We start from the raw sequence: 24,630 nt of genomic DNA on the forward strand, positions 1-24,630 counted from the left end.
TGTCGTTCCAAGTTTTCAGTCCCTTCCCGAGCTGCTAAAGCCTCATCAGCTTGGTGTTCTTTTTTCCTGTAGATGAAGATGAAGTGTTTTACGCAAAACGATGTGGTATTAATATATGGTTGATTAAGTTTTAATTATTACGAACTTGAAAAATAGATTAATATGATATTTTAGAGTAACTTTCGTATAGAAAGTTTTCGTACAAAACACACTGTTTAGCAGTTTGAAAAAAACGTGCCACAAAAATCTTGATCTTCATCCAAATCTTGTTGTAGAAATGAACGGGACCAGCTACTATAGTGAAATTTAGATTTCAAAGTTCATGTATATTTTTGATTGATTAGCTGAAATTTGGAAAGATATTCCCCTGTGGTTCTACTCTCCCATCCCGTCCGGTTCTAGCTCAGACTGAAGCGTTTTCCTTCATTTGAAGTGAAATGCAACACAGCCACAGCGTTACACCGGTTCGGATCAGCGGCAAATGTGCCCGGCGAAAACCAGCTCATGGATGAGGCAGCTCACAAGCTCTTCACGGCAAGGCCACCACGGCGACGTCCTCCGCCTCTTCTTCACCGGGGTCAGACTCCAAGCTGGCAGCCGTGGCACGGTGGACCCCTGGCCGGGGGCCGTGCCCACGGCCCTCCGCGCCTGCGCGCACCTCGCCGACGTCGCCTCCGGCCGCCTCATCCACGCGCTCGTGCTCACCCGCCCCGCCCTCGCCTCGGACGCCGTCGCCGCCACCGCGCTCCTTGACATGTACTCCAAGTGCGGCCTCGTCGCCAGCGCCCGCAAGGTGTTCGACGAAATGGCGTCGCGCGGGGACCCGGTCGTCTGGAACGCGCTGCTCGCGTGCTACGCGCGCCACGGCCTCCCGGAGCACGCGCTGGCGCTGGCCGTCAAGATGCGGGGCATCGGCCTGTGTCCCGACCTGGTCACCTGGAACATCGTCGTCTCAGGCTTCGCGCTGGCGGGCGATGACCTGATGGCCGGCGATTTAGTCGGCGCCATGAAAGACGACGGGTTCCAGCCGGACGTGGTCACATGGACATCGCGCGTCTCCGGCTCTGTACTGAACTTTCAGTACGGCAGAGCACGCGCACTGTTCCGAGCAATGATGGTTGCCGGCGGCCGTGTCCTGCCAAGCTCGGCAACGATCAGTACCATCCTGCCCGCGTTCGCCAATGTCGCTGACGTGAAGCATGGCAAGGAAGTCCACGGCTACTCTGTCGTGGCCGGCGTCGAGCAAGAGCTCACCGTCAGCAGCGCCCTCGTCGACATGTACGCCAAGTGCGGTCTCGTGCTCGAAGCGCGCCGGCTATTCGACAAGATGCCACAGAGGAGCACGGTGACATGGAACTCCATGATCTTCGGGCTGGCGAACTCCGGCCACTGCCAAGAAGCCGTCGGCCTCTTCGACCGGATGCTGCGCGACGGCGCAAAGCCCGACCACCTGACGTTCACCGCCGTCCTGACAGCTTGCAGCTACGGCGGCATGGTCGAGGTCGGGAAGATCCTGTACCGAGCCATGCAGGTGGAGTACGGCGTCGAGCCGAGGCTGGAGCACTACGCCTGCATGGTCCACTTGCTTGGCCGCGCCGGGAGGCTCGACGAGGCGTACGGTTTCATCAGGGCGATGCCCCTGGAGCCCGACCGCTTCGTCTGGGGCGCGCTGCTGGGAGCGTGCCGAAGCCATGGAAACATCGAGCTCGCGGAGCTTGCGGCGTCGCGCCTGCTTGCAGTCGAGCCAGACAATGCGGCGAGCTGCCTCCTGCTCTCGAGTGCGCTGGCGAACGCTGGCAAGCAGGATGATGTCTTCAAGATCAAGAGGTTGGTGAAGAGACGGCGTCTGAAGAAGCTTGATAGCTATAGTTGGGTGGAGACTTCTTTGTAATGGGGATGATCAGCCAGAGACGAGCAGAAACAAGAAGGTTTGTAGGTTGGGGGTAACGCAGAAATGCAGAATAGTCGGAGGAAATGATCTATTCACCCCCAGGTTAATTGATTCAACATCTTTTTAACATGTGATGCAGAGATAATTTCAGCCTGTATTCTCCTTCCACATACAACATAACATGTACAGGGTGACTTCTATTTTGGGCGCTACATTTACATTTCATACTATCACCCCACCATCGTTTAGGTCTCTTACACAAAAGTATTTCGCATTTCTATTGTATAATGAGACTACACACTGCTAAACATCAGACATATTATACACTGCTGAACATCACACATATTTTCCACTTACATTTCTTCGAAACTGGGAAATTATTTATTTACTTTTTACTAGCCCCTTAACAGCAACACTCTATAGCACTAGCCCTGCACAATGTACATAAGAGGACAGCAGACTCCCAGTCTCCTTTTCCATGTAATTCACATCCCAGAGTGATCAATTACTCCCCGAGTTTGATCTACTGCCTGGGGATGGACCTAAAAGCAGCATCATTCCTCCCCCAGTTCCATCTCCTGGATCTGATCTCTCATTAGAAGGTGCTCTCCTTGCCGAACTTCGCCGCAGAGGCTCGAAGAATCTACCAGCCACGTCAGGAGGTTGTTCGAAACATTCCTCCCCAGGCAAAACAAGAAGACCTTCCACATGAAGTGTGGACGGTTCATGGTAGCACGTAATCCACAGTGAATCTACGAGTTGCCTCTCCTCGCGTGCAGCATCAAGGTCTTCTGGAGCCATCATCCTTATTCTCTCTATACGTGCCTGGAGAAGCCGTCGAAGCCTGTCATGATCTGCTAGTAGACTCCTACTTCCCAGTGTCGTGTCCCTTGCAAGCTCAAGCAGTCCTCCTAATGCAGCTTCTCGAACACCCAAGTCATCACTGGACACCAAATGCATCATAAGCCGCGGGAAACCTAGCTGTGCAAACACCGAGCAACCGGAATGGCTTTCACTAAGCAGATAATTCGTGAGGTTCAGTGCTTTCCTGGAAGAGACAGCATGCGTGTCAGTCAAAAGCACATAAGCATTGCCAAATACTCCTCACTTATCTGAAGTCAATGTTGCCAAATACTAAATAAGATGGCTCAGGTCAGATCAACTATACTAAAGTACCTCTGAAACCTTGCACTTTCTGAAGTCAATGCATCTCTTAGTCCTGCATATCCATTGGCTAGACGAAAAGCAGAAACACCTGGTTTGTTGTTCCGAATCAAGGCTGAACATGAAATGGGAACAATGTCAATGAGGGGAACATCAAGGTATTATTATTATTGTCACCATCTGAAAAAGATAGACAACATACTTACAGGATAGTGCACCAAGAGCTTTTATGCGGGCAGTGAGATCAGGATCTGACGTAAAATTAGATAAAAGGGGATCAAAGCCACTGGCTTCCATGACCAGCTGCTGACTAGTTGGATTGTTTTGAACAACTGTAGTTACCACATCAGCTGCTCTGGCTCGGATACGAGCATTAGAATTTCTGAGGTACTTGATAACCGGAACCAAGCCACCAACAGAATGAAGATCTAAAGAAAAACAAAATAGGTCAACAGATGATGCATACAAAGTTACAAACATATGAAACAATTCACACCGACAATATGTTAACATTTGGTTGTTAACTGTCACATGCTCCTTGTTTCCAGATTTCAAACTTTTTTTTTGTCTTATTGAATTGGTTTGTGAAGTGAGTCTAGGAATCCGACAACTATCTGTCAGCTCCCCTTGGAAGTTGTATTAGTGCTGTATTGGAAGGGGAAGCTGAGAATTCACCTGAAAAACAATGTTTTATTGCAAAAAACACTATGGTTGCCTCCGCCCATTTGTTTAGCCACCTCAACAGTAACTACAAATGCCTTTGAATCATCCAATGTTATGAAAGTACTCATTTTGACACCAGTAATGTATGCCTCCAAGTGCTACATTTGTTTCCTACAGATGGAATTGTAGATTTAACTTAAGGAATGGATTTGAGATCACATATATAGCAACTCAGCAATACAATAGTAAGAAACATAGATTATGCAAAGAGTACAAACTCATGGTGGTGGAGAGTTCTAACAAAGGCGCACATATATTGGACGGCTAGTGCTGTTTGGGATGTACATTTTGTAAAATGGTGTTCAAGGACCAGACCCTAGCTTGAATTGTGTGAATGTGAAGGCTCCTCAGTTCTTTTGTGGTTATGCTAATATAGAATGGTAGATATGTGATTATGCATCATAGCTTTCGAATGATGAACATACAACACAGATGAAGCATGATGAACAACAGTAGTAAAGCATGGAACAAAATGGTGATGCTCTAGAGTCTAGAGGACCACGGCTAGACGTACCGTTTGCCATGTCAATAGACTCGACATGTACCTGCAACTCAGCCAGTAAACCTGCAATATTCAAATCCACTCCAGTCAGTTTCAGCAGAAGAACAGAGGGAATATCATGAACTTGCAAAGAGATGCAATCATGCAGACGCACTCTAATAACGCCTTCCCGGGAAATTTCAGAACAACGGAAAAACGAATCCTTGCCAATCTCAAAAGTAGGCACGGATTGCGAAAACCGTAAGTAACTTTTAGATGATATAAAATTTTCAATTTGCTGAGAACATTTCCCGAGTACCATATGTTACGCCCGGCACTTCCAAGTTGGTAACACCATAGCACGAATTTTACAAAGAATTCAGTAGACAAGAACCCTTCTCCGCGGCCGACCTAAAAAAAGAGAGTCAAGAATCCATATTCCTAGTTCCCGAAAATCCATCATCCCTAGTTCATCATCCAAATCGCCAACCGAAAAGAAAAGAGAGTCAAGAATCCATATTCCTAGTTCCCGAATATCCATCATTCCTAGTTCATCATCCGAATCGCAAATTGATCGCTCAAATTCATGCTTAATCCTTCAAATCAACCACAACCGCTGGTCTGTACTGACAACCCAACCGAAACATACCTTCGATGTCGTCGGGGGTGATGCCGTGCGCCTCCAGGACGGAGAGCGGGGTGCTCATGAGCAGCGCGATCTCCCTCATGCGGCTCACCACGTCCACCATCATGTGACGCTCCACCGCCTCCGCCAACCACCTCCGCTCCTCCTCGCTGCCGCGCACCACCACCCACACACCCCCAACCAACTCTCCACCATCAGCCACACAACTCAAGCAAACAAGAAGAAAGAAAAGAAAAGAAACGGAAAAAAAGAACCCGCCACATTCCAATTTCCCCAACAGCAATCAACCCTCCGCAAGCCAAATCCTCCTCACCTGATGGCGCGAGACGGCCGCGTCCCGTCGGCGTAGGAGAGGCTCCATTTCAGCAGCCCCGACCAGCTCAGCCGATCTCCGGCCATCCCCTACCGTCGCCCTCCTCCCTCCCCCACGCCTTCCCGTTCCCACGATGCCGCCGGTGTCCGCTCGATCGCTCGCTCGCCTCGTCGAGTTCTTGCGTTGCGTGTGAAGCGCGAGATATTTTTCTCTCCCCTTCTTCTTCTCGTGCTGCACCGGATTAGATAGGGGTAGAGTGCTACGAGAAAGTGACAAATGCGTGACGTCACGTCACGTCGCGGCGTGGGGGAGAAGAAGGTTGGGGATAGGGATGGATCCCTCTGGAATTTACTCGGCCGGCCGGGCGGGCGGGCGGGCCCACCCACCGCACGCGAACCCTATGGGCCGGCCCACGCGGGCCCATTTAGGATCGGATTGGCCCAGCTGTTTTGTCCGCTCGGTTTCCGACCATTCGTTCCGCTTCGGGCGGCGCGAGGCGAGGATAATGGCGGCAGCGCACGCGCACCCGCTCTCCCTCGCCGTCCTCCCGTCGTCCCCGGCTCAGGCGACGCCGCTGCCGCTCTTCCTGAGGTACGCTGCTCTCCGTCGCGGTGGGAGATGCGGCGGAGCGACGAGGCCGCTGCGGCTCACGAGGCTGCGCCGCGGCCGAGCGGCGGTGGCGGCGGCGGGGGAAGTTGACGCGCCCATGGAGCAGACCGAGGCCATGATGAGGGTGGCGGCGGATGACGACAGCGTCACCGCCACCGTGGTGTCCGTGCTCCTGACCGTCGCGTTCGTCGGGCTCTCCATCCTCACCATCGGGGTGCGTGATGTGTGCTTGCGGTTAAAGCATTTGTCCATGAATTGGCGCATAGCGTTGCTGGATATTGTGTTCATCTTCGCTCTTGCTTTGTTTGTTTTGGCAATGCAGGTGATCTACCTGTCGGTTACCGACTTCCTGCAGAAGAGGGAGAGGGAGAAGTTTGAGAGGGAGGAGGCCGAGAGGCAGAAAGAGGAAGCGAGGAAGAAGAGGGCCAAGGCGAGGGGAAGGAAAAGAAAGTTCTGAACTTCTGATTGCTGGTACAGCACTTCGTCTTCCTTTTCCAGTGTGAGCACATCTTCCACTGTCTAACTTAGGGCTTGTTTGATTTACCAGTACTCGTACTTTTTTTTTTTTGGAAACCAAGTTTGATAGCAGTAAAAATGTCAAATTGGGTCTAACTTCAGAACACTCTACCATTTTGTTTCCATTACTACTGAATATGTGGTTGCTTGGACCTTGGAGTATTCAACCTTGTGACATTCTACATTAGGGAATGCTAGAATAGGAATTGATTAAGTAAATATAGCAATTAGTTGCATAAGATACTAAACCTCTCTTTTCTTTAACAAGTGTGGGGAATACATCTTCGTTGGATGTTCTTTAGATGAATGAGGGCACGTGCATAAATGAATCCATTGTAATTAGTTTCATTAGGTTATTTGTGCACTCACAGGGTTCCTCTGTTACTGCAGATCGATATTCGACATGTGACTTTGCATTGGCTTGATGCCATTATAAAGAGTGATAGTCCTTTTCTCCATAAGTTGTTCGAATTAATATCATTTCTTATCAATTTTTCTTATTATGAATTGTGAGAAGCTGTACTAGAAGTGCCTCGTAAATTCTGTATCATGAATTCACGATTGAATTGTCTTGTCAACATGGTGCATTTCAATGGTCAACATGGTGCATTTCAATGCAAATAAAACAATAGCATGTTCTTGGTCATTTGTTTTTACTTTTGTTGGGGCATCTTCTGTTCTGAAAAATAGCACCGTTCTATTATTGAGGCTAATACACAGCTATCGACTTTCTTGCTAAAAGGTTCAACGAGCTGTATCAATCTGGATACTGTTAAAACTGAAGCTATGCATCAGATCAGCTTGAAATTGTTGAATTATGCATGTTGCTTTTGAAGCTGGATGGTTGTTATATATTATTGCTCCTGTGTTTAGGTTGGATTTGGACTGGTTAGGCATTGACTTTTGTAGTGAGCCTTGAAAGCCACAGCTAGATCTATGTTTTATTCTTTGATTGCTATCCTTCTGGAAGGATGAAAAAAAGGTGTTCTTTCTTTTGTGAAATGTGCCATACGTTATTGACGTCTATGTTCCATAAGCTAAGACCCTAGGAATAAACCCACTTCTGTATGCTGGAGTATGAATACCTGTTACATATGTAGCGTACTCCCTCATTATACTAGGATTGGTCATATCCCATCTTAAGTTAAATTATTTTGGGACGAAGGGAGTAGTGTTAAAAATGTTTGTATGAAGTATAAATGATTGATACAGTATGGAGCATCACAGGTCTTAAGTTTGGTGGTGGATTGAAGTGATATTTTTCTTTTCTAGACAAAGCATCTTGTCAAATAATTTTGTGTAACGTGTGACTGCATTTCTAACACATAAATAAGTAGTACCTGAATTCCACCTAGTGGCCGCACGAAATTCAATCTGTAGGTGTTGAAAAGAAGTGTTCTTTTTAATAGACCCTGTTGAATAACAGCGACTATAAAAGACTTCAAGGGATGGAGAGGAAGCTTCTTAACAGGCCCTGTTCACAAGACATGGTGTTGTGTAGCATGTCTTGTTGAAGATGACAGCAATCTGGGGCTGTTTGGTTTTCAGGACTTATTCCAAGTTCCTGTCACATCGGATGTTTGGATACTAATTTGGAGTATTAAACATACACTAATTATAAAACCCATTCCATAAGCTTGGACTAATTCGCGAGACGGATCTTTTGAGTCTAATTACGCCATGATTTTGACAATGTGATGCTACAGTAAACTTTTGATAATTATGGATTAATTAGGCTTAAAAAAATCGTCTCGCGGATTAGCTCTCATTTATGAAATTAGTTTTTTTATTAGTTTATGTTTAATATTCTAAATTAGCGTCCAAACATCCGATATGACATGGGCTAAAAAGTTTTAGCCCCATCTAAACACCCCCGAAATTTCTTGGTCGGTTCTAACGATTTGATCTCATTCCTGACATGGACTTGAAGCACATGTCAAACCTCCCTGATTTTTGGCATCTGTGTACTCTGGCCAATTTGTGGCATGCAACTATGTGCAGGGCATGTGTGATGGGCGGTGTCAATTGTGCTGCTTGATCCATACGAAGCGGGATGGGTGTCTTTCCCCACAGCTGCCTTTAGCTTTCATTTGTTTATCACAGGGAGTTAATTATGATTAAGAGACTCGGAAGGATACATCATGAGCCAGGATTTGACCCGAGCAGGGAGCATGTACCGCTGACTCGTTATGAAAGCGAGTGAACGAAAGGGATGTTACAGCAACAGTGGCCATTCACGTAGACATCTGGAGCTGTTAATAATATTTTCACCAGGAGGCATTAGGTTTTACAGCTGTGTGTTGCTAGTACTACATGTGAATAAACTTCTTTTATGCCAAAACGCGTAGGAAAGCATAACTTCTCCCATGTTACACTGTCAACTATGGCCGACATGTCCCCTTATTTTTTGGGACGCATGAGCCTCTGCAAAATAATGAGCATATGATAGAACATGCCTTCACGGTGATTAAGCTCCAATTACCATCACAGGGGCAGAAACAGAAAATCCATCGAACCTAGAGCAGTATAGTAATTATTTTGCACAACCATCCTTAAGTTTCATGCTTTTTTATATAATCTGTAAGGGATCGAAGAGACCATTGTAGATTGTATCAAGCATAGCTCAACCAGTTAAGCTTTTTAAACTTGTTCATCCAAGTTTAAATTCTTAATATAACTGATTATATTTTTAGTGATAGTTGATACATTTGTTGATGTTGAGATATTTATAGTGATTTTGTCAATCTAAAATGGAGTATGTTGCTTCAATCTGTCGAAGTGTTATATATAGCTCTTGTAGGCTAAGTGTGCGTACACATATAACAAGTGTGTGTTTACACCAATGTTTCGGAAAAAAGAAGACCAACATCGTGCCACAAGTGGTCATCAGCCAACACTATATTACCGTGTATCCCATTCATACCGAAATATAAGACGTATTAAATTAAAATATAAGACGTATTAAATTTTTACACATTTTACAATATTACGGTTTGATCACTAATTTTATGGACTATATATGTATGTGCTATTAGTAACATATATAAAAGTACTTTCAATATAAATATAATATAATATCACATGTCCTTACCATATAAATACTTTAAAAGTTATAAATATCGATTTGCCAAAAAAAATAAGGGAGTATCTAAAATTTATCAATTTTTTGAATTATTAAAAACTTCCAGTTACATCTATAACATAATTAAAGTGTAATTATATAACTGCATTATAATTATATTGTATCTACGATATAATTTATATAAACTTATAAACTTGTGTTCAACTATAATTTGATTGGTTAGCATCGAGATCTTACGCTTGATATGTGTGAAAATTTCTTTTTAGCAATTCCTTTTCCTTTATACACAAATTATAAAGTGATCTGATTTCACAAATCTAAAAGTTTTGGAGGAAAAAACTTACGAAAGTTTCGTAGCAATTATGAAAAATAAAGGCACCTTGTATCGTTAGCACGAAAAGCTTTTTGTTTTGAACCTGAGTAGTACCACCTAGGCCGTGTTTAGTTCACGTGCCAAATTTATTTTAAGTATACGGGCATATATTTGAAGTATTAAACGTAGACCAATAACAAAACAAATTACATATTTCGCCTGTAAATTGTGAAACAAATCTATTAAGCCTAATTAATCCGTCATTAGCAAATGTTTGCTATAGCACCATATTATCAAATCATGGCGTAATTAGACTCAAAAGATTCGTCTCGCGATTTACATGCAAACTGTGCAATTAGTTTTTTTCGTCTGCGTTTAATGCTCAATGCATGTGTTTAAACATTTGGTGTGACGGAAAAGTTGGACGTTCGAAGAAAAAAGTTGGAATCCAAATAAAAACTAATACAATTGTTGAAGTACTGTTTCTCAAAAAAAAATGTTGAAGTACTCAACTTGTTTTACCGCCAAGTCAAAACCGCCTCCTTTCTTCCATCCACGCGGCGGCTGTTTAACCCGTCGGCTCGCCGGCGCTCCCATCCATCCATCCCTGCCTCCCCTTTGACTCCCGGCCCGTCTGACCAGTCAACGTCACTCTACAGAGCTAACGCCGTCAGCACATCCCACCCAATCGCGGCGCTCCACGTGCGGCCGCCGTCAGACCTCGACGGCGCCGCCCCCCCGCGACGACGCGCCGTCCCAAATAAAAGCGGCGCACCCACTCACCCACCCCGCAATTCCCCTCCTCCGCCTCCCCTAGTTTCCTCTCCTCCCCGAAACCCCCAATTCGAATCCGGCGGCGAATTCGATTGGGGATTTCGGCGTCCTCGCCTCCGTGGGATTCCTCGGATCCCGCCTCGGCTTCCCGTCTCGATCTGCGTCTGGAGTTTTGGAGCAGACGATTTGAGTTTCTGGTTCGATTTGGTTTGGTTTGGTTTGGGGGCGATTTGGTTCAAGGCGCGGATGGCGTCTTCTCCGGTGTCGTACTGGTGCTACCACTGCAGCCGCTTCGTGAGGGTGTCGCCGTCCACGGTCGTCTGCCCGGAGTGCGACGGCGGCTTCCTGGAGCAGTTCCCGCAGCCGCCGCCGCGCGGCGGCGGCGGGAGCGGCCGGCGCGGGGCGATGAACCCGGTGATCGTGCTCCGGGGAGGGTCCCTGTCCGGGTTCGAGCTCTACTACGACGACGGCTCCGGCGACGGGCTGCGGCCGCTGCCCGGCGACGTGTCGCACCTCCTCATGGGGTCGGGCTTCCACCGCCTGCTCGACCAGTTCTCCCGGCTCGAGGCGGCGGCGCCGCGGCCGCCGGCGTCGAAGGCGGCGGTGGAGTCGATGCCGTCGGTGACGGTTGCCGGGAGCGGGGCGCACTGCGCGGTGTGCCAGGAGGCGTTCGAGCCGGGCGCCTCCGCGCGGGAGATGCCGTGCAAGCACGTCTACCACCAGGACTGCATCCTGCCCTGGCTCTCCCTCCGCAACTCATGCCCCGTCTGCCGCCGCGAGCTACCGGCGGCCGCGGCCCCCGAGTCGGAGGCAGATGCGGGACTAACCATCTGGCGACTCCCACGCGGTGGATTCGCCGTCGGGAGGTTCGCCGGTGGGCCAAGGGAGCAGCTTCCGGTTGTCTACACTGAACTGGATGGGGGCTTCAGTAACGGCGTCGGGCCGAGGCGGGTAACGTGGCCGGAGGGCGACGGCCATGTCGATGGCGGCGAAGGTCGGATTCGCCGTGTATTTAGGAATCTGTTTGGTTGTTTTGGTCGGAGCAGTCGGCCGGAGAGTTCATCATCGCAGTCCCGTAGTGGCTGAACGCAGTTTTCTCGGTAACTCGATCTCCTATTGATAGTGGTGAATAAGTAGGATTTAGTATAAGAAGGGAACCCAGATTATAAGTTCTTGGGACTTTTGATGTAAATGAAAACCTTGCGATTTTTTTCCACTTTGTCCCGTTTTAAGAGTTTATTTAGAGATGGCCACGAGCAAAATAGCAAACAACTGGAAATTAGTTTGGAAAGCAAATTAGGAGGAAGAAGCACAGGACTTCATGAAAGGAATGACAGTGAATTTATTGGGTAAATCAATTGTTGCAATGTTGTAGTCAGAGAGAACAAAGTGTTGTTCTTACCTCTGTACTGTTTGTGTATATACTGGATTGGGCCAAGAAGATTTCTGATTTGCAATATCTTGTTCTAATAAAATTTCAGCCTTTTTTATTTGTTATTGTTCGTATTCTCCTGGTGAAATTGAATATAAGCTTTTGTGTGTCCTGTTTAATATTGATAATACGTTTCGCATAGTATTTTGCTACAATATCTAGACATAAGACACTATAATGTCTTGATCATATCTTGAGCTAGTACGGTTGCTGAATAGGGATGCCAACCTCATTATGTCAGGCCTGTTGTTTCTTTTGTGTCCTGTCTCACATGCTGCCCTGTCATGTTTTCATTATTCTGATAAAGAGTGAAACTAATAATACATAATTGAGTCTGACTGTGGTATGCTTGTACTTTGTAATGTTGAAATACCAAGATAGTAGGTTTGTTTCTTCAATGAGTTAAACTATCGTGGGGGTTTATTTGGGATCTGGGGTGTATGGTGCTTTACACTTGTAATATGGTTAGATAATACATTTACAGCATCACTCAGCTAACAAATTATTTGGCTTTTCCTATATCTCTGAACAATTAACAGATTGCTCTGTGCCCATAAATGGATGCTTAAATGCAGGCATGGTTTATGTGTAACTTCATCATAGCAGGTCTAGCTATTCTATTTCTTCATCACTCGGTGCTTTTCTAGAGTTGCTGGTAGTATTGTTGTATTGTTCCCATTTCCCTCTGCGGCAGGGTTGTTGAACAATAATATTACAGTATCATGCAAAATGCATGGTGATTCTTTGTCTATGTTCATTCCTGTGGTTTCTTTCTCTTAATGTAAATGTTAATGCATAGTGGTTGGCCTAACTGTGAAATTTCCTTTTTGTTTCTTATGTGCTTGCTTTCCTTTCCCTTGTGTTCTTTTATGATATATAGCAACATAATGACATTTTATTGTATTTCTATGGTTATGCCGTAGCAATTTATCATGTTGTCTATTTGGATTTTGCAATCATGCATGGTTTATGTGGCTGCAGTAGCAACATGGATTGATGCAACCCAAAAAACATTCTCTAGCAACCTTTTGTTAATGGCTTAGTGTTATGGAAGAAGAAACATATTGATTATCCTGCTTTATGTGGATGTAGTTACCATGGAATGCTTTTGTTTTTTCCGTAAGGCTCGGTTTCATGCAATAGCATACTTATTTTTCTTACCAATTTATATTTGTGTTCTCTTTTGTTACTTCTATACCTGATCATACTCTACTGTGATTATTTTTTGGACAGAGAAGTAACTTCAAAGTTACTTAGAGCAGAAGGATTTCAAACAGAACTCAAGTTCAATATTCATATCCTGCTAGCTTTTTTCTTGCCTGCCCATCCTCCTACCAACTTATCGTGCAGTTCCATGCCTTAGTTGTCTGCTTGTTTCTACATCTCTTTTACCATGGTGAATATTGAAACATCTAATACCAATCTTTATTGCCTGCAGCAGAAATGAAATGCCAATTATCTTTCACTCTTCACACTTGAGGATAGAAATGGTTTTCATTTCTTAAAAACTTTGGCTCATAGTCCGTGTCTACTACTTTTAAGCACAAACTGTGCAGTTAGTAGAACATACTTTTCTGAGTTAACAGTGTTATCGTGTGTTACTTGGTCTTCACCTTGTCATTCCTGGAGTGCAACTGTACTTCATGGTTGCTCATGGAACCGATTGTTTGGTTGTTTTCTGCACCTGGAGATTCCTATCTATTGGCTAGTGACTAAGGAATACTAACGAGTTGCATTACTTTTCTTGCATCAACTGCTGGCTGTGAATAGTTATCAAGCGACCTGTTTGGTTTCTTCTTTGTTAACGGACTCAATGGTTTACTCTGGAGTAGATAAGCTATTTCAGCATACGTGGTTAATTTTCTGTTGCTAGTTATCAGAAGGCCTTTCTTTAGCCCCAGGATAGAAAAACTGTGATACAATTTCCATGAAAACGTCCATGTCGTCACTCCTTCCCTGAACTGTAGGTTGACATTCAGTGGACCCATGTGTAGCTTTGACAAGGTTCTCTAGTTGAATGGCAAACATGTTCAGGATGATGCCTGTTTGTTTCCAATGTTCTATAGTTAACAGTAATTTAATATCAGTTACTTGATGGCATTGTGGGGGCATTTTGTCGGCAGGGGAGATATATCCTATGAAAGTTGAAACCTCATAGAATCTTCTGAAGTATCACCTGCTAATTGTGTTCATCTGTTAACATCTTGCCATTGTCAAATTCTGAGTTGCAGGGCTACATGAATTTCCCACAAGCCTGTTACCTACATTAGATGAAATGCTGTTCTCTTGTTCGTTGAGCATTCTACATCATCTAATGTCGGTTGATTAAACATCCTGCTGGAGCATCCATGGAGGTATTCTGTACTGCTACTGGTCTAGGTAATGGTCGAAGCTTTGGGGGTCCATTTTTAGAAGTATCTCAGCCTAAGAGCTTCTGACCAAGATTGAAAGGCAGTTGTCAGGTCAATCGGGACTGGACCCATTCTTTCCAGGAGGCCATGTATGATGAGCAGTAGAACGCCCTTCGCTTTCCCTGCCATTATGGACGCTCATCTTCTTTTGAGGTAAGCTTTCCTGTTAGGTACCAGAGGTTGAGGCTGGCTTTGGTACTAAGTACTCATCAGGGAAAATGCTTGGCAGGATGGCTCAATGGTTTTGGAATTGTATCGGTGGACCTGGACAACTTTCAGCGTTCGTCCTGGCCGTCACTGCGAGCGCGTGCGCCGCGAGAACGACTGCTGCTGAATGAGCCACAGACAATTGCTCGCTGTGCTGAATGAGCCACAGACAATAGGCCCTGGGACAGTTCAATCTCATCTGCCAAATCTGTATCCGAATTCAGATGCAAGGATTGCGTACGTATCTTCTCAGAAAGGCTTAGGAAGAGAAGATCTGGCCTTGTTCTTTTCAGCTCATTCCCCGGATTATTGAAACAGGTTACTTACTCTATGCTTCGAAAAATACGTCCTCTCGTAAAACTTTCTTCTGCTGCATTATATTATTTAGATAACTTATTTCAAGCTATTTGTGTCGACGTTTGATGTCGCGATTCCGGTATTTGCATGGTATGGGGATCGTTGGTACTAGGATATACACGAGACTGAGGTAAAAGAGACGGAGACAAAGATTTTTATACAGGTTCGGGCCCCTAAATTGTCACGGAATAACCCTACATCCTGTTGGCCGAAGCCGGTTTTGCTCTTATTCACTATAATCACACCAGTACAATATTTAGGGTTGCCTATCTAACTGTTGTCGACATAGTGGTCTGAAGGTCTGACTCGTAGTCGACAACAGGGTAGTTTTCCTCCTCGAGTTCGTGCCCGATGAGATCAAAGATAGCGCTTTCGTCTCTCCTGACAGTATCCGGAGACACCGCAGGGGACTAGCCGTGCCTATCTCCGAAGTCGATATCCGGCGTCTTGTCTTGACGTATGTTGTGGCTTCTGTTGTTCCCTGTATGTTGACTGTGGTGGGTGTTGATTGTCTCGTGTCTCCTCTCCTCCTAGGGGGCCTTTTATTTATACCTATGGGTGTCTTCTTGTCCAAGTAGAACTAGGGAAACCAATATGGATACAATCCGAGTAGTCCTTGTCGTTTCCATGTAGAACTCTTGTTGTCTTTCCTTATCCGGAACTCCTCCTATATCCGCAGGTTGTTTCCGTATAGGACATGGTATGTGGTGGGTCCTGCCGAGATTTAGTCGACTACTATTTGGTATGTGGTATCCATAACCCTGATAGTAGCCCCCGACTTCAATGCAAATGAGCGAGTTCATATTCTCAACTGCAGACCTTGGAGGAACTGTTATCGAGCTCTTGTGACCGTTATCGGTGAGTTCAGAGATAACGTTAGACTTCCTTTATCAGCCTCGTGCAGGCACCTAAAGGGTTTGTCTGAGTCCATCTCCGATGTGAACCAAGAAAGTACAGAGCATACGACTAAGTCTCCCGTCTTGCTGTAATCGAGAATTTGGATTGAAGTCAAGAAGTTTATCTCGGCGGGTACACCATCTCTTCATTCCGTATTCCTTGTCGAGATCCACCAACCGTTCTCGAGTAATCGAGTAGGCGTAGAGTCTGCGACGGAGCCTTGTCAATATTTGTCGTACTCGCCTTAGTCGATCTTGGTGTAGAACCATAGAGACATGGAGCTTTCGATAATGTCGAATAGAATTTTCCTGAAATCAATACTCAGAAAAGAGTATTAGATAGAAATAGCCCCCGAGCGAACGCTTAAAGGGTGACATGTTATAATATATATGAAAAACTAAAAATGAATTGAATTTACAGACCAATGTTTTGCACATGAGCGTCTACTCTTTTACCGACTTCGATCAGTCAGTTTGTTGAGTTATACACTCTCCGCCCCCAGCCTTGTCATCGGAGAATCGTTCTCGGGAGATAAGGCTCTTGGACCTTTGACCTGCCTCGGTTGAACAAGCACTGATCCTAGCCCCCAGCCGTGAAGTTGGAAAACCCAATTTCTGATTATACGGCTTGGTTAATACGCACGGCGAGAACTCTTACACGACCAGATCTTACATGGACTTTTGTCTCTACAGGATCCGACAAGGCCTTATCGGCTCTGGGCATCCCCAGCCGAAGTTTCCTTAGGTTCCTCGGAGTCCTTGTCAAGACGGCGTAAAGGGACATGAGGATAGGTTTCAACGCTAGGTGTCTTTGTGGTAAGGGATCTCTGGGTAAAATGCTTGGCGACATTGTGTACCTGATATCAACTTGTTGAGGTAGAGGTAGTGGGAGAATCGCTGCACCGCTGGTCGAGGACCAAGTAGTAGTCGTAACTCGACCACTAGAAGTGGAAATAGTGGGAGAATCGCTGCACCGCTGGTCGAGGACCAGGTAGTAGTCGTAACTCGACCACTAGAAGTGGAAATAGTGGGAGAATCGCTACACCGCTGGTCGAGGACCAGGTAGTAGTCGTAACTCGACCACTAGAAGTGGAAATAGTGGGAGAATCGCTACACCACTGGTCGAGGACCAGGTAGTAGTCTAAGCTCGACCACTAGAAGTAGAAATAGTGGGAGAATCGCTACACCACTGGTCGAGGACCAGGTAGTAGTCTAAGCTCGACCACTAGAAGTGGAAATAGTGGGAGAATCGCTACACTGCTGGTCGAGAACCAGGTGTAGTCTAAACTCGACCATTAGAAGTAGAAATAGTGGGAGAATCGCTACACCGCTGGTCGAGGACCAGGTGTAGTCTAAACTCGACCACTAGAAGTGGAAATGTACGAGAGATCGCTACGATTGACTAGTTGAGAACCAGTGAGTAGATGTCTCTCGATCATTTGAAGTCGTGGTACGAGGACCGCTGCGTTATTGCTGTAGTCGTACCTCGACCATCTAAGGTTGCAGTGCGAGAGAGTGCTACGTACTGGTTCGAGGACCAGCGAACGTGTAGAATTATCTCTCGAACACCAATGGAGGTTGCGGTGCGAGAGAGTGCTACGTACTGGTTCGAGGACCAGCGAACGTGTAGAATTATCTCTCGAACACCAATGGAGGTTGCGGTGCGAGAGATTGCTACGTACTGGTTTGAGAACCAGCGAGCGAGTAGAATCATCTCTCGAACACCAATGGAAGTGCTAGAGTTGGTTTATTACATGTGCGTCTCATGTGGCCAGCATGACTCACACACCCAACTTGTAGCATATCCGGATGTTCGTTCGCAATCATGTCGGGTGATCAAGCCGACGGCGTTTGCGAGGAATTATCCGTTAACAACCTTTTCTTGAGTAGTCCAGCCATGGCCGGTGCTATGAGATAGGTCGCCGGTCTTCGTTGGTAGGTTGGGCGCGACGACTCTGCATTTGTCGAGGTCGTTCTCGATAATGCGGTGTACTTGACCACAACCTACTCGAGTGCTCAATTGTTCCTGAAAAATATTTTCTAGAAGGCAAGACATATAGCATATAATATCGAGTATGTACTCAAAAAACTGTATGGATCTTCTAGCATTATCAGGATATAACGAGCAGATGTAAATATCAGGCATTATGTAAACCGTAAACAAGCATGATTTATACGGAAGAAAATAGAGCGAGCCCCCAGCGTTAAACTGTTCTCGGCCTAACACCGAAAACACTCGTATAATAGATATTGTATAAAAAACATGCTCTAGGTAAACATAACATGGATCTGACAATGCTGTATGATCTGAATATAGGTACGGTAAATTGCATATAAAATATTGCATACCTTTGTAGATACATGCCGGATGTATCTACAAAATTAGTAGATCAATTTAATAATCAATCTTACTAATTACCTCTGATGATGTAGATGGATAATCTGATTAGATTTTTGGCGGCGACGTGGTTTCAAAGTAATCAATCGGGCCAAGGCCTCACGATCGACAACATTGAACTGTTGTTCTCCGCGGCGGTGACGTCTTGAAGCTTGATCGATCTCGTCGGATCGAATAGTTGATGACGATGGTTCCGATCTCGTCGGAAGGCAAACTCCGGTCGGGTTAGACCTCCCCACAGCCGAAGTCGTCGAGTAGCTTGTTGTCGGAGAATCCATCTCTTAAACCCATCTCGTCGAAATCCTGAAGCACCAAAGTCCCCTACCTGGCGCGCCACTGTCGACGTTTGATGTCGCGATTCCGGTATTTGCATGGTATGGGGATCGTTGGTACTAGGATATACACGAGACTGAGGTAAAAGAGACGGAGACAGGGATTTTTATACAGGTTCGGGCCCCTGAATTGTCAGGTAATAACCCTACATCCTGTTGGCCGAAGCCGGTATTACTCTTATTCACCATAATCGCACCAGTACAATATTTGGGGTTGCCTATCTAACTGTTATCGACATAGCGGTCTGAAGGTCTGACTCATAGTCGAGAACAGGGTAGTTTTCCTCCTCGAGTTCGTGTCCGGCAAGATCAAAGATAACGCTTTCGTCTCTACTGACAGTATCTGGAGACACCGCAGGGGACTAGCCGTACCTATCTCCGAAGTCAATATCCGGCGTCTTGTCTTGGCGTATGTTGGCTTGTATGTTGTGGCTTCTGTTGTTCCCTGTATGTTGACTGTGGTAGGTGTTGATTGTCTCGTGTCTCCTCTCTTCCTAGGGGGTCTTGTATTTATACCCATAGGTGTCTCCTTGTCCAAGTAGAACTAGGGAAACCAATATGGATACAATCCGAGTAGTCCTTGTCGTTTCCATGTAGAACTCTGGTTGTCTTTCCTTATCCGGAACTACTCCTATATCCGCATGTTATTTCCGTATAGGACATGGTATGTTGTGGGTCCTGCCGAGATTTAGTCTACTACTATTAGGTATGTGGTATCCATAATCCTGATAATTTATTAATTTTTTTAAAAAATAATTTACTCCTATAGTAAGTAGATAATCAGTGATAATAATCCGTCCAATAATCTAAATCAAACTCACAATGCAGCTGTGATTGTTTTGGCAGCATGCCAGCATGGCTGGGCTAGGTGCTCTGCTGTGAACACAACACTGTCGGAGTGGACTCGACGGGTGCTAATGTGCAAATACAGCGCGAGCCTTTTGGTTATTCTAAATGGTTTGCTCCAGATTTCAGAACCAATAGTCCTACTACTACACCCTGCGTGTGTCCTTGCAAATGCTTTGGTGAGGCTCCATGTTTTCTGAAAGTTAGCTCCACTTTGCTTGCTGGTTTGGCCCCTCTCTCCCCAACGTGCCGACATCATTTTGCAGCGTCCAAGTATTGAATTACCCTCCATTGTGTACCCTTGCCTCCAATCACCAGCGATGGATTGCAGAAATTAGGCGGCATATAATTGGTGCAAGTACGGCTCAAAATCTATGTCAAGCAGGGGGAGAGATTGGATGATTCTGCTTGCTTTGTGACATCCTCTTGTCCTCCCTCGTGCCAGACTGGCTTGCACCGGGGCTTTAAAAACTGTGCATGATTGCCGTGTACGTGGCTACTGTTTTGGGCTAAATGAAGCAGGATAGTGGTCGTCTGTTGGTCTGGGAGGGGCCAACGTAGTACGGCTCTAATCATTCGTGGAGCCGAACCGAACCACGGCGACTTTCCAGCTTTGAATTTGACATTATCTCTTACTACCTTCGTCCCTACATACGCCCAACATACGGTATATGATCGATTGATTGTGCTAAAATGTATCATATCTCGTTGTTTATTTTAAGATAAAAATAAGTTCAACACATTATGTGTCACATCTCATATTATGTTATATTATGTTGTTAAGTTTATTTTAGAAGATACTTCCTCCGTTTAATAGAAAACCAACATATTATCAAATATGATGCACACTAATACTACGAATCTAAACAAACTAGGATATGTCATATCAGTATTAGGTTGGTATTTTATGGGATGTAGGGAGTATATCATATCCTATTGTTTATTATAGGACGGGAGGAATACATTTGATTTATGTGCAATATCATGAGTCAACACATTGATAATACTAAGATGTATTGTATCTCGTATTAGATCCATTTATCATAGGAGATGATAGATTTGATTTTCGTGGAATACCCCAAGTCTACACAAGGATTTCCATTTTAATCTCGAAGAATCAAAATTAGCGGCGTACTGTGCGTACGTGAAGGCACAGGCCGTTTTCTCCCTGCACGGTGTTCTGTCCTCCTCTCTTGGTGTCGTCAAGCGTGACGGCATCGAGAGAGGAGTACGCCGAAGGGACGAGACCGGGAGACCGGAGAAGGCCAGATCCGCGAATGCTTCGTACAACAACGAGGAGTTCACTTTACTTTCACGTAAGGGAAACGTGCTCCCAATCTCCCATCTCGGCAGCTAGAGTTGGCAAAGCCAATAATCAAAGAGCCCAGTGTGATCGATCCCGTCCAGTGCAGTGATCCGGTCCATGTCGCGGAGCACGCCACATGCGACGCAAAAATCATAAGGCGCCCGTCGGCATCTCATGATCAGTATGGCCCCCATGGAACAAGTATCATTGCTGGGCTCTGGATTCGGCGTAGGCGCGTAGCGAAGCTGGTCATGACTCAGGAGTAGGCATGAAAACAGTGGAAAAAATGTTGAATCATTTTCATAACCATTTTAAAAAATAGAATCGAGAACGATAAATCTGGAAAAGAAAATTGTATCAAAAAATAAAAAAGAAGAATTATATTGACGGAAACTTGTTGGTATCAATTGAAATATGGTACTGTAATAAAAATTCAAAAATAATTAACTGTAAAATCATGTATTTAACTTTGCATAACTATGACAAAATTTGCTAAATGACACAAAATTTATTTAATTTGCTGGGAAACATCGTACAAACGTGTTACGGCTAAAAGACACTCTAAAAAAATGGTAATTTGTTAGAAGATACTTTTGGCTCAATTGGAGAAATGAATTCTTCAAAAGGACGAGAAAACCCCTAAGATCGAAAGCTTTTGATCTGAGGATGGAGTGAATAAGGAATACGATATATGCTAGTGATGTACTTGAAGTGATGGCAAATTTAGAGTTGCGTAATTTCTAAACTTTTATTTTAACGCCTTGTTTGAAGTATGTGGTACTAAATACATTCTCGTCTTTCTTAAAAAATTATCTCTTCAATTGATTCGAAATTGTTCTCTGGCAAACCACCAGTTTTTTGGATGTCTTTTAGTCATGACACGTTTTTTCGATGTCTATCAGCAAGTTAGACAAGTTTTAGGTGTTATGTAGCAAAATTTTCCAACCAAAATAAATTCAAGGTTGCACTATATAAATTATAAATTGACTTCCTTTTAATCATGTACTTCCTCCGTTTCACAATGTAAGACTTTTTAGCATTGTTCACATTCATATGGATGTTAATGAATCCAATCACATATACATGTCTAGATTCATTAACATCCATATGAATGTATGAATGTGGACAATGCTAGAAACTCTTACATTATGAAATGGAGGGAGTATTTAAGTTAGGGATTTGGTTGAGAAGTTAACATGCCTCTAAATTATGGGTCAAATACGGACCATAAATATTAACGGTAATTACTATAATATAAAAATTTATAATTATGGTAAAATTTGGAAACGTCGGTAAACAGAGAAATCATTTTCATTTCTTTATTCATATAATTTACTATTTTCATTTTTATTTTTGTTCTGTAAGTAACTATTTTCACATTGCTTGACTGATAAAAATCAGAAATAAGCGGGCATTCGCTTGGGAATTTTCATGACCGTCTCACCCCTACGGAGGACCGAGGATTCAGCTAGTAGCGTTTCGCTCTAGTTCGGTTTTGAACTCAAGGCACTGAAACATCTGCGCAAGCTGGCCAGTGCGTTCGGTCTTTCGGTGTTCCATGGCATAGAATCCAGCTATCGACCTGGGAGTTCTCAACCGCAGACAGGATGAACTGGAGCCAATAGTAACACAGAAAGATCTCCTTTGACAAACTTAACAACGGATGGTGCCATCGACAACGAGCATCTGTGCTGAAAGTCCTCGCTGCCCCGGCCGGACTAGCGTATTTATGAGATGAGATCCGTGATCCCTCCACGTAGAAGTACGTAGTACTTCACCTCCTGTACATGTTTGCAGCTGCAGAGCCCCCCACACGCACGCACGGGACCAGCCCGCCCCAGGGTGAAGGAAAGGACCATGCAACATGGCGAGTAGGCGTAGTGTACTGTGCTGCTCTACTGCTCTGCTACACCAAACACACACATCTGCAAAGATCAAAACGCTCGCGAAGGTGACGCTAATGATGGAGATGTCGATGCCACGAGGAGGAGGAGGAGGAGGAGAAGGTGTAGTGATGGTGTAATTGCCGGATGCTGGTGCATCCGATGAATTAACCAGAGTGCGTTGCCGTTTGCATTCTTGCAGAGTTTGGTCTCGCTTAACGCGCGCTTTTGAGAGGTAAAACGTAAGGGTGGCTGCGTTGGCCGGCCGCGCGCGCGCGTCATGGAGGCGTCTCTTGTTCTGCTCTGCCTCTGCGTCTTTCTTGCGAGCGGCGGAGAAGGGAGGTCGCCGGCGGGCACGGTCCTCCCGCTGCAGGTGCGGGTGCAGGAGGTGGAGTTGGAGGCGCCGGCGGCGAACAGGCTCCGGTTCCGGCACAATGTGAGCCTGACGGTGCCGGTGGCCGTCGGCACGCCACCGCAGAACGTGACGATGGTGCTCGACACCGGCAGCGAGCTCTCGTGGCTGCTCTGCAACGGGAGCTACGCGCCGCCGCTGACCCCGGCGTTCAACGCGTCGGGTTCTTCCTCGTACGGCGCGGTCCCCTGCCCGTCGACGGCGTGCGAGTGGCGCGGCCGCGACCTCCCCGTCCCGCCGTTCTGTGACACGCCGCCGTCGAACGCCTGCCGCGTCTCCCTCTCCTACGCCGACGCCTCCTCGGCCGACGGGGTCCTCGCCACCGACACCTTCCTCCTCACTGGCGGCGCCCCGCCCGTGGCCGTGGGCGCCTACTTCGGTTGCATCACTTCCTACTCGTCGACCACCGCCACCAACAGCAACGGCACCGGCACGGACGTCTCGGAGGCGGCGACCGGCCTCCTCGGCATGAACCGGGGCACCCTCTCCTTCGTGACGCAGACGGGCACCCGTCGCTTCGCCTACTGCATCGCCCCAGGCGAGGGCCCCGGCGTCCTCCTCCTCGGCGACGACGGCGGCGTGGCTCCGCCGCTCAACTACACGCCGCTGATCGAGATCTCCCAGCCGCTGCCGTACTTCGACCGGGTGGCATACTCCGTGCAGCTGGAGGGCATCCGCGTCGGCTGCGCGCTGCTCCCCATCCCAAAGTCCGTGCTCACGCCGGACCACACCGGCGCCGGGCAGACAATGGTGGACTCCGGCACGCAGTTCACCTTCCTCCTCGCCGACGCCTACGCGGCGCTCAAGGCCGAGTTCACGAGCCAGGCGCGCCTGCTCCTGGCCCCGCTGGGAGAGCCAGGGTTCGTGTTCCAGGGCGCGTTCGACGCGTGCTTCCGCGGGCCGGAGGCCCGGGTGGCGGCGGCGAGCGGCCTCCTCCCGGAGGTGGGCCTCGTACTCCGCGGCGCGGAGGTGGCCGTGTCCGGGGAGAAGCTCCTGTACATGGTGCCAGGCGAGCGGCGCGGCGAGGGGGGCGCGGAGGCGGTGTGGTGCCTGACGTTCGGCAACTCGGACATGGCCGGCATGTCGGCGTACGTGATCGGGCACCACCACCAGCAGAACGTGTGGGTGGAGTACGACCTCCAGAACGGCCGCGTCGGCTTCGCGCCAGCGCGCTGCGACCTTGCCACCCAGCGCCTCGGCGCCGGCGCGTAGGCTTTACAGTACTAATCGATGCGTCGTCCATGGCGAGAACTCGCCGTGGCCAAGTAAGAGTGTAGAGGCCTAGTATTAGAGATGGTCTCTCCGATCACCTGCTGTGCTTCACATCACTGCTGGCGTGTGTAGTAGTGTACGGAGTAGTTAAAGGGTGTGTTTATGTCGAAACTAGATTTCGGCAATAATAAAAGGGGGTGGCTATCAAGCTGGAAAAGTGTATGAGTTTGGAGACAAAGGATTTATACAGGTTCAGGCCTTCTTATTCAAGAAGTAATACCCTACTCCTGTCCGGGGATGAATCCGCCGAGTGTATTATTGATTGTATGATTTGGAGAAAATCAACCTCTGCCCCTAGAGGCACCCGGACCCCCCTTATATATGGGAAGGAGTCCGTGTTACAAAAGATAATCTATATCCCTAACG

At 46.6% G+C, this 24,630-nt stretch overlaps 5 protein-coding genes and 1 long non-coding RNA gene across 8 annotated transcripts; 5 read left to right on the forward strand and 1 right to left on the reverse strand.

The window, feature by feature from the left end:
- Window positions 1-390: 390 nt before the first annotated feature.
- Window positions 391-2,124, forward strand: LOC4332390 (pentatricopeptide repeat-containing protein At5g59600). The gene has a single exon (XM_015775076.3). It carries the CDS (start codon window positions 482-484, stop codon window positions 1,889-1,891), a length of 1,410 nt encoding a protein of 469 aa, XP_015630562.1. The 5' UTR covers window positions 391-481; the 3' UTR covers window positions 1,892-2,124.
- LOC4332391 (hsp70 nucleotide exchange factor FES1) lies at window positions 2,022-5,433 on the reverse strand. Of its 2 annotated transcripts, XR_010739771.1 has the most exons (7): window positions 5,219-5,433; window positions 4,909-5,054; window positions 4,293-4,343; window positions 3,731-3,889; window positions 3,262-3,483; window positions 3,068-3,170; window positions 2,026-2,939 (listed from the first exon to the last, which is right to left on the reverse strand). XR_010739771.1 is itself a non-coding variant. In NM_001417497.1 (6 exons), exons 1-6 carry the CDS (start codon window positions 5,302-5,304, stop codon window positions 2,393-2,395), a joined length of 1,155 nt encoding a protein of 384 aa, NP_001404426.1. In that variant the 5' UTR covers window positions 5,305-5,432; the 3' UTR covers window positions 2,022-2,392. The 2 variants fall into 2 exon arrangements, 1 of the variants encoding a protein (NP_001404426.1); NM_001417497.1 differs by lacking the exon at window positions 3,731-3,889 and having other exon boundaries at window positions 2,022-2,939; window positions 5,219-5,432.
- Window positions 5,434-5,673: 240 nt separating this feature from the next.
- Window positions 5,674-6,989, forward strand: LOC4332392 (uncharacterized). Of its 2 annotated transcripts, none has more exons than XM_015775080.2 (3): window positions 5,674-6,041; window positions 6,150-6,326; window positions 6,734-6,989. In XM_015775080.2, exons 1-2 carry the CDS (start codon window positions 5,724-5,726, stop codon window positions 6,282-6,284), a joined length of 453 nt encoding a protein of 150 aa, XP_015630566.1. In that variant the 5' UTR covers window positions 5,674-5,723; the 3' UTR covers window positions 6,285-6,326; window positions 6,734-6,989. The 2 variants fall into 2 exon arrangements, with proteins under 2 accessions (XP_015630566.1, XP_015630568.1); XM_015775082.2 differs by having other exon boundaries at window positions 6,150-6,298.
- Window positions 6,990-10,528: 3,539 nt separating this feature from the next.
- On the forward strand, window positions 10,529-12,009 carry LOC4332393 (E3 ubiquitin-protein ligase RDUF2). The gene has a single exon (XM_015772526.2). It carries the CDS (start codon window positions 10,759-10,761, stop codon window positions 11,596-11,598), a length of 840 nt encoding a protein of 279 aa, XP_015628012.1. The 5' UTR covers window positions 10,529-10,758; the 3' UTR covers window positions 11,599-12,009.
- Window positions 12,010-14,329: 2,320 nt separating this feature from the next.
- Window positions 14,330-14,968, forward strand: LOC136355549 (uncharacterized). The gene is made up of 2 exons (XR_010739820.1): window positions 14,330-14,508; window positions 14,585-14,968. It is a non-coding gene; the product is annotated as an uncharacterized lncRNA (long non-coding RNA).
- Window positions 14,969-22,317: 7,349 nt separating this feature from the next.
- On the forward strand, window positions 22,318-24,474 carry LOC4332395 (aspartic proteinase PCS1). Its single transcript, XM_015774543.3, has one exon. It carries the CDS (start codon window positions 22,861-22,863, stop codon window positions 24,202-24,204), a length of 1,344 nt encoding a protein of 447 aa, XP_015630029.1. The 5' UTR covers window positions 22,318-22,860; the 3' UTR covers window positions 24,205-24,474.
- Window positions 24,475-24,630: the final 156 nt, after the last annotated feature.

This window comes from Oryza sativa, chromosome 3 (assembly GCF_034140825.1).
Source record: "Oryza sativa Japonica Group chromosome 3, ASM3414082v1".
Lineage (NCBI taxonomy): Eukaryota > Viridiplantae > Streptophyta > Magnoliopsida > Poales > Poaceae > Oryza > Oryza sativa.

Excerpts from the sequence above, each read along its gene's own strand:
- LOC4332392 (XM_015775080.2), top strand. The coding sequence starts at position 5,724 with ATGGCGGCAGCGCACGCGCACCCGCTCTCCCTCGCCGTCCTCCCGTCG. Across the intron at positions 6,042-6,149 it reads TCTCCATCCTCACCATCGGG|GTGATCTACCTGTCGGTTAC; the intron begins GTGCGTGATGTG and ends TTGGCAATGCAG.
- LOC4332393 (XM_015772526.2), top strand. The coding sequence starts at position 10,759 with ATGGCGTCTTCTCCGGTGTCGTACTGGTGCTACCACTGCAGCCGCTTC.
- LOC4332391 (NM_001417497.1), bottom strand. The coding sequence starts at position 5,304 with ATGGCCGGAGATCGGCTGAGCTGGTCGGGGCTGCTGAAATGGAGCCTC. Across the intron at positions 4,344-4,908 it reads CACCCCCGACGACATCGAAG|GTTTACTGGCTGAGTTGCAG; the intron begins GTATGTTTCGGT and ends TGAATATTGCAG. Across the intron at positions 2,940-3,067 it reads GAAAGTGCAAGGTTTCAGAG|GAAAGCACTGAACCTCACGA; the intron begins GTACTTTAGTAT and ends TGTCTCTTCCAG.
- LOC4332395 (XM_015774543.3), top strand. The coding sequence starts at position 22,861 with ATGGAGGCGTCTCTTGTTCTGCTCTGCCTCTGCGTCTTTCTTGCGAGC.
- LOC4332390 (XM_015775076.3), top strand. The coding sequence starts at position 482 with ATGTGCCCGGCGAAAACCAGCTCATGGATGAGGCAGCTCACAAGCTCT.